General features: G+C 36.9%; 1 protein-coding gene across 1 annotated transcript; it reads right to left on the bottom strand.

Moving 5' to 3' along the window:
• Positions 1-1,857: 1,857 nt before the first annotated feature.
• LOC128615927 (ly6/PLAUR domain-containing protein 6-like) lies at positions 1,858-7,518 on the bottom strand. The gene is made up of 5 exons (XM_053638330.1): positions 7,456-7,518; positions 4,435-4,608; positions 3,707-3,805; positions 2,635-2,759; positions 1,858-2,081 (listed from the first exon to the last, which is right to left on the bottom strand). The coding sequence occupies exons 2-5, from the start codon at positions 4,550-4,552 to the stop codon at positions 1,911-1,913; spliced, it is 513 nt and encodes a 170-aa protein (XP_053494305.1). The 5' UTR covers positions 4,553-4,608; positions 7,456-7,518; the 3' UTR covers positions 1,858-1,910.
• Between the last annotated feature and the right edge of the window lie 1,553 nt (positions 7,519-9,071).

The raw sequence follows: 9,071 nt of genomic DNA, 5'->3' as shown, positions 1-9,071 counted from the left end.
ACAAATTCAAGCAAAAAATAAATAGAAACGTTTTAGGGGAAAAAATACAATAACCTGGGTGTACAAGTGTGCATATATTTGTAATGGGGCATGTGACTGTGCTCAGAATTAACCAATCAGATTCTGTAGGATTTTCTTGACATCATCAGTTTCATCTGTCTGCTAAAGCCAAAGTGTGCATTTTTTTTTTTTTTACTTTTAAGGCTACATGTTTAATGCAGCTAAACAGAAATGTAAACATCTAACCCAAAATATGTAATGAAAATTTCTTCAATCTGTGGCCAAATCTTCATACATTTCATACAACACCAATATTTACATGCTACAAATTTACAAAGGAGATGGTAGTCAACCTCCGCAGGAGGCCACCCCAGTCTATGCCGGTGAGCATCCAGGGTGTGGATATCGAGAGGGTGGAGACGTATAAATTCCTGGGTGTTCACCTCAACAATAAACTGGACTGGTCCTCGAACACAGATGTCCTGTATATAAAGGGCCAAAGTCGTCTCCACCTGCTGAGGAGACTGAGGTCTTTTGGTGTGTGCAGGACCCTGCTTAAAACTTTCTATGACACTGTGGTAGCATCTGCTATCTTCTATGCAGTAGTTTCCTGGGGAGTCGGGAGCACAGAGAGGGACAGGAAACATCTCAACAAATTAGTTAAGAGGGCTAGCTCTGTCCTGGTCTACCCTCTGGACAGCATAGAGGTGGTGGGGGAGAGGAGGATGTTAGCTAAGCTGGCGTCTATCATGGGCAATTCCTCTCACCGCGTGTATGAGATACTGGAGTCCCTGAGCAGCTCCTTCAGCAGCAGACTGCTGCACCCTCAGTGCAAGAAAGAGCGCTACCACAGGTCCTTCACCCCTACAGCAGTCAGACTCTTTAATGCAATAACAACATAATGTAGCACTGCTAGCTGTTTTGCATCATCAACCCACACATTACTATTATTTGTTGCTCACCCCTCTATTGTTAACTGTGCAATAATCCATTTATCCATTCATGTATATAAACAAGGTGTTATCTGCATATTTTCAAATTTGTATTCATCTGTACATACATTGAGGTGTCCATAGTGTACATATTACCATTATTATTAATTTTTTTTTTTTTTACTACTTTTATTCTTATTTTTCTATTTCTATTGTATATAATTTTTTTAGATACTTTTTCCCCCAATTCTATTCCTATTTAATGTGTATTCTTTCATAGAGTCATGTATGTATATTTCATCATGTATATTTCATAGAGTCCATGATGCCATGTATCCTAACAAAATGTTCAGGTCCTCTGGCAGAAAAACAGCCCCAGAACATTAAAGATCCACCACCATATTTAACCGTGGGCATGAGGTACTTTTCCATATGACTACCTCTCTGATGTAGGTGACTTCGGATTATAGTTTTGGAGACTTTCTGTCCCCAAGATGCAACTAACTTCTACAATTCTCCAGCTGTGATCCTTGGAGATTTTTTGGCCACTCGAACCATCCTCTTCACAGTGCGCTGAGACGATATAGACACACGTCCAATTACAGGTTATTCATAACATTTCCAGTTGACTGGAACTTCTTATTTATTGCCCTGATGGTGGAAATGAGCATTTTCAATACTTTTACTATTTTCTTATAGCCACTTGCCATTTTGTGATGCTCAACAACCTTTTTCTGCACAGCTATATTCCTTGGTCTTACCCATTGTTATGAATGACTAAGGGAATTTGACCTCATATTTATACCCCTGTGAAACAGGAAGTCATGGTTGAACAATTTCCTGTTCAAAAACTCAAAATTCTTTCATAGAAATGTGTCCCTAAGACACTATAGGCTACAGTATGAGCACGTTATCATTTCCAAAATATAATTTACAATGTGAAACAACTGTAACGTCTCACTAAGAATAATTGCAACACTAATCAAAGTTATTACGCATGAAGAAGATGATGATGCTGAGAGAGGTGACTTTCCCAGGAGACACTCTGATCACTCGGTTTAATGGGGAGTTTGTAGAGAAGATGGCTGCTGTCTTGTTCCACGGTACCGGCAGGTTACAGATGTTTCCTTCACAACAGGAAGTGCAAACCTGCAGAGTTAAACAACAGTAAGTTAAAAGATATTTAAAAATATGCAGGATTGTATTTAAACCACATTTTAATCCTGGTTTTTAGCTTTACAGTCAACATGAATACATTTGTTCTCTATTACTTCAAACTATGAATTGGAATTAAGGTGGTTAAAATTTCTTAAATGGCAACACATATTAGACAGACTGTGGAAGATAAAATAGTTTCCTTAAAGAAAAGCTTTTAAGCTACAAAAAAAAAATCCCGGTAACATTGTTGCTGTTTACTGGTTTAGACTGGTGAAGCCATCATTGTCTCAGCGATGTCTAACCTAAATCAGTTTCAGGTTAAATATTTTATGTGATTAGCTCTCAAGTCTGTTTGAATTTTTTAATCCTTCCTAGTTTCTTAATTACAATTTTAAAAAAGAAAAATGCCTTATATGAAGTACAACCAGATGTAGTTTTTGTACCAGAAAACAAAATTACATTTGATTCTACTACAGAGCATAATGATGTATGGCTGTATGTTTGTGAGCAAATTGAAGTCTGTCAGTAGGTTAATGGATCATACCATGTGGGCTTCATGCTGCACGCAGCCTGTGGACACGCACTCGTCCCGAGACACACAGCGCTTTGTGACGGAGACACTTTCGCCATCGTCATTCATCCGGTGACGTGTGTAGCAGAATTTAGTGTCTTTACAGGATCATAAAAACATCAGAGGTCAATCATAAACCTATTTGTGTAATTAAAATTGTATAAACGATAAATACGAGTATTACATGTGACTGTGTGATTCATGCCTCTATATAGTTTTTTTTAAAAACATTTGGTGAGACATACTGTATGCTTTGAACATAGCGACAGTCAGGGGAAAATCAGTTCACTACACAACCGAAGGTGAACGTGATTAAATATTAATACTGACAATTGTTTTTTATTTCATTACAGTTTTTCCTTTACCCCTAATTTCTCTCTTTATTAATTTATTTTCGGTGAATCCTTGTATCATAAAAAAGTACTATTCCCCCGATCAGTTCATCAGATATTTTTGATGCTTAGTGTTGAGTGCAAACGTTTTCATCCCCTGTGGTTCCTGAATGGGGACAAAAAGAAAAATGTAGCCTTATTATTCAAAGGAAGCAAAGAACCCTTAACGATTCAAAGAAACTGCTGTGTCTAAGAGTGTGAGTGTGTCCTATACTAACACAACGATTAACAAGAACAGAACATCAAGTCAAATATGGAAAAAGATGATCTAAAAATGTGTTCAATGGTAAGAAAGGTTCAAAAAGAGAGACGAAAACTTATCATTCTGATGGTTTCATTATTAATATACTATTGATAGATTGACAACAACTAAAATGAAAGCTATTTGACCCTTTTTGTTAATTGCAGCAGTGAAGGAAATCTAACACACTAAATGTGATGCTAAAAATTATATATATTTTTTGTCGTAAGGGTTTATATTGTTAAAATGTTCAACTGAAAAGTATATATAAAACGTTTTTATAGAAAGTATAGAACGTGTTTATACTTTCAACCACAAACAGAATCAGAAATGAAATTCATATTATAAAGAAACATGAAATATGGAATACAGACATGCAAATGCACATGTGTGTGTGTTTGTGTGTGTGTACCTCTAGGGCAGTATTTGTCAGGAGCCCAGCGGTTGCAGGAGTAATTATCTTCAGCATCTTCACAGGTGAAGCACTTAAACCCTCCAGGGTGTGGAGTAGCTAGAAATACAGACAAATACAGCATTCCTATATTTAAAAAGTTTAAATTCTTTCAATATAATTAAATTATTTAAAGGGAGAAGCATGCTCACACCAGCTATAGGTCTGGAAATCTAATAAATAGCATATAAACTGTTATGCAACATCCATATACTGTACGTGCATAAAATAAACTTGTTTAAAAAATATATTTTATAAAATTTAACTGCATTGAAATGTGTTCCAATGAGACTGATGCAGTGCTGTGACACACACCTTTTAATATTTAAGATAGATATTTCACACTGAACTTGCGAGATAAAATGAAAACTGCACATCACTAAAGACGCCCACTGCAAATATGTCTCTGTAAACACTACATCTTAATAAAAGCAAAAAAAAACCCAAAAAAACAAACAAACAAGATTTCTCAAGTGAGTTTTGTGTTTGGGTCAATTACCTTTTATATAAAAAATTATATATTTGACCTGAGAGTTGAGTATTAAACCAAAAGGTCTGATTGTTTTAGTCACTGTTATACTCCATTCATCAAAATGAATTTTGTGTTTCTCTACTTCTCCATAAATACGTTGAAATCACTCTAATATGAGCTGCACAGTAAATTTTAACAAAAACAACATAAAAAATACCTGACAGATGGAGCTGAACGATGTCTGCCAGAGAAAAATCCCGGGACAGGACGGCTGTAAGCCAATCGGAAAGCAGCGTGCCTAGAAGAAGCCCGGTCAGTGTGAGGCAGACTTCCATGATTGGATGATTGCAGAGTTACTCAGCGTTCCCTCCATGAGTCGTCTGTTCATAACCTGAGAAAGAAAAGCTTGAATAAATCAAGGCTTAATTGTTATACTGCAGGTTTAATGTGTTTCAACGAGACACCTTTTAATAAACTGGATTTCTTGCTAGATATTTCACATTGAACCTGCGAGATAAAGCTAAAAAAAATGTATAATAGCATTTAAACCAATAATTCACTAGTTTAAGTGATTAAACGTGGTTTTAAAAAAAACACTCTTCTGCTGGTGATGTCATTCAGGGGCATGAAAGAGCTTTGCTTCTGTCTACATGCAAACTGTAAGAGACAATCTAAGCTGTCTATCCATTATAAGGTGGCAGATGGACTCAGTATGAGCTCATTGTGAAAGGGGAATCTCTAAAGGTTCTGCTTTCACTCACAGTGTGATTCTCTCACAGCAGGAAAACTGCAAGAATAAATCCTCAGCCTTTAAATATCATCTTATGTGCTGTACGCGTCTTCTTAATTATGAAACCTTAAAGGAATACTCCAGCATTTTTCCAACCTAATCTCTATCTAGCACATAGAGACGACACTGATCTGATACCCAGGATGCTAGGAAAAATGGTGGATTGGGTATCAGGGGAAAAAATGAACGTGATCTGATCCTGTAAGAAAGAGAAATGATTAGAATTGTGTGTTTTTGCCAATGTTAATGTAATGTAAATGTTTGCATACAGAAGGATTTGTTGTTAGGATAGATTTTTAAAATTATATTTACATTTTATACTTTATTATATTTACAATGCAAGTGATTTTTGTCATGTTTTTAGCTGTTTTTTCCCCCTCCTATGCATTTTAAGTGCTCCATTTAAAAAATAAAATCATTTTAAAGCAAAAATATCAGATGAGTATCGATATTGGCTGATACGCAAAGTTTCAGTTTTAATATCCGTATCAGAAAAGAAGCGGTAACATGCAATCTCTACTAAAAAGCGATAACACAATGGAACACATTTTTATTTTTTTTTTTGTTCCTGGGTATTAATAGCTCGTACCACAAAAGTAGAGAAAATGGCTATTACTCCCCTCAAATTCTGCTTTCGTAACCAGGACATGTTGAAATATTTTGAAATTGATCTATTTCATTGAGGAAACGGGCAAATTCGCATCTTTTCGTTTACATAAAGTCAGAAAAAACAACATATGAATCAAAATGAACATAGTTACATCGTGAAGTGGACGTTTAGGGGCAGAGATAGCGGGGCATTTTTTTTTTTTAACATTTAAGCAAAACGATCTATTTTTGTAGAGTTTTATGAATTCTGCAGTCAAAAGTATATGTAAAATAATATCTATTTCAGTATTATTTGTCCTTTTAGAGATTACTGTTTTGATGAGGGTGACTTAGTAATATAAGTGAAGAACACACAGTTCTACACACAGATCTACTGTTTCTTCCTTTAAATTCAGTTTAGAAATTGTACAAGCTTCATATTCTGTGCACTGCAGTACGTCACTGCCATATTAATATTCAGTAGGAGTTTAGATGTTCAGATGGTCACAAGTTCAATCACACACACTCCTAACACTCCATCTCTCTCACACACACTCAGCACACTTCCGTCATTCCAACAGACACTCATCCGGAGTGAGTGTGTGTGTGTGTGCCTGAAGTGTGACGATACGAGTAACTGAGCCTCACAACTGAGCTCTCACGAGACCTCCGTCATTTACGTCCAACGATTTGCCTATACAACAATACATAGTTATTATTTATATTACAGGGCTGTTAACGCTTTCTGACCAGTCAAAATCCAGAACTTGAGTACTTTTCTATAACAGCAGCTCTGACAGTAGCTGTAACATTTCTAGACAAAGGAAAGTCTTTTGCAGTTTCCGAGTAAAATAAACTGTATTTTTATTAACAAGAGGCTGGTGAGAAAATGACTCTTTATAGCTGCTACAATGGAACCATCCATCCATTTTCTATACCGCTTATCCTACAGGGTCGCGGGGAACCTGGAGCCTATCCCAGGACGCATCGGGCACAAGGCAGGGTACACCCTGGACAGGGTGCTACAACTGAACCCATAACAGGAATGGATTTGGTTTGTGGATGTTCCACGACATTAAATGAAAATATAAATGGATGAAAAGTACTACTTCAGACATTTGACCTTGCAGTGACCTTGACTCTTTTTGGATCAATTCCAAAATGTATTCAGTTCATCTGCTTATTGCAGTTATAACTCCATATCAATTCTACAAATATTCAACCACTCCTTCTTGAGATATGGTCCTGAATGGACATGGACAACCTTAAAAAACAATTAGGTGGCCTATAAAAATTGTAGTTGTTGGTAAACAGCTGTGGAATAAGAGGAATAAAACACTTCGAAGTGTTTACAGTAACTAGCTCACACCATCCAGTCATTAATTCTTTTTTTTTTTTTTTTTTTTTTTAAACAGCACACCCTTCAGTGCTTTACTACTTAGTCAATACATATATTAGGAGCTATAATAAGTAAAAATCTGCAAATAGCTGTGGGCTGTAAAAGCATTAAAACAAACACTTCCGTGGATAATTCCTCAGCTCCAGATCTCACATCCTATTCACACACAATATTTTGGTAATTTTGACTTTTTGTAGAATACAAGAAAAACAAACAAAGAAAAAAGGAGCTGGACCGATAGGAGTCCCCGTCTCTTGGACAGACAGACAGGCAGTGTAGCTGCTCTGATTCACGCGCGCGCCATCTCTGGGTGTCCACGCGGACGCGTCTACGTGCACGCGCCTACGTGCACCTGTTGCTCCAAGGCGAGCGCGTGCGCCGCGTCAAACCAGAAAAGATAAACCATAAATACACAAAAAGAGATAATATTCGACTCTGTTAAGAGTTTCACTCAGACTCACCAGTAACGTTTCGTTGATAAACGTGATCTGTTAAGAAAAGAATAAACGTTTTAAACCACTAACTCCATCCTCATCTTCAAGCGCCGGTGTGAAGAGAGGCTTGAAGAAGGTGAGATGCTTCAGTGGGCGTGTCATATGATTGGTCGATCAGTAGGATGGGCGTGTCTCGAAGTCCACATGTAAACTAGTGATGGGATTTACGACTCTTTTCAATGAGTCAGATCTTTTGACTCGACTCATGAAGAAGAGTCAGCTCTTTCGGCTTCCAAACGTCTCATTTCCAAGTTTGTGATATTTTGAAACGTAATGTTGTTTCGTATGGCTGACATTATTACGAAATAACATGGGTTTGCGCTGCATTTGTCAAAATATGCAGGCAAGGGAAACACATACGTCTTGTTCACCAAAAAAGATGCGAGTCAACGAGCCGACTCCTTCGTGTACGACACACCACTGTTGTAAAGTCGAACAGTCTATTACACCATAGTTCAAACCTTCAAAATTCAGTTTTATGGCTATACCTAACTTTTTTTTCTGTTAACCATCTATTCAGTAGTAGTGAAGATTATGAACATGCATTAATAGGATATAAAATCCTGTCAGGTTTTCTCATATTAATCTAGCTAGCTAAATATATGATGTACAAAAAAAGAGAAAAAAGAAGAAGAAAAAAGACTACATAATTGAAATAAACAGGAACAATTGTATCTTTAGAATGAGCACAAATCTCTTTTTCCCCCTTTGAACAATATTCACAATATTTTCTGTCTGGTGGACCACACAAATCTTCCACTTCTACATCAATACTAATGGATGGTTTGTCCTGTTTAAAATACAGCAACCCTATATCCTCAGAAGACATGTAAATCATATAAACCTCTGAGGCTAAAGACAAGCACTAAATGAGTGTTTTGCAACCAAAGAAAGAAAATGCAGTGGTGGAGGAGGTTATTAAAGTATTTAAACTGACATACACTGTGTGTTTTGTCCTGTACTTATGCAGTACTGTAATCTCAGTTTTAACTGAAGTCTAAAAATGTATTCAAGCATAACATTCCTCCTGAATCTGCATTCTTCTTAGTCAGCTGCATTCAGTACACACTCACTAAATCATTCCACACTTGTCCTCAGAGGTTTCCATATCTGAATAGGGTTATTGAGTGAACACTTGTCCGTTTCCCCCCCGATATCTTCCCCTGAATAGTTTCTAAATCATAGCAGGATCTGATTAAATATTAAATTCCCAAGAATGGCTTGCTTTCATCTATGAAAACACACACACACACACACACACACGCACACGCACACGCACGTGTGGTTGCACAGTCACTCTTTGTGACGCTTGGATTCGACACCAAATGCAGACACACATGCAAGCTGAATCAATCTGGCCATGCACACACACACACTTTTTGTTTTTTTTATTCTGATTGGTCAGATGGTCTTGATTAATTTTCTATAACAGAAGCCCTGACAATAGTGCCAGCTGCAAGAAAAATCCCAGGTTTATATTAATGCATTCATTCTAATAACCTACTACTAGTAACTAACAACTAGTAACAACTTACACAGGGCCTTGCATTGCTGGGGCGTCACATAATTTAGTTGAAATAATA

Source organism: Ictalurus furcatus, chromosome 12 (assembly GCF_023375685.1).
Source record: "Ictalurus furcatus strain D&B chromosome 12, Billie_1.0, whole genome shotgun sequence".
In the NCBI taxonomy this organism is placed as follows: domain Eukaryota; kingdom Metazoa; phylum Chordata; class Actinopteri; order Siluriformes; family Ictaluridae; genus Ictalurus; species Ictalurus furcatus.
Note: the sequence above shows the minus strand (reverse complement) of the source record. Positions and strands in the feature narration are given on the sequence as shown.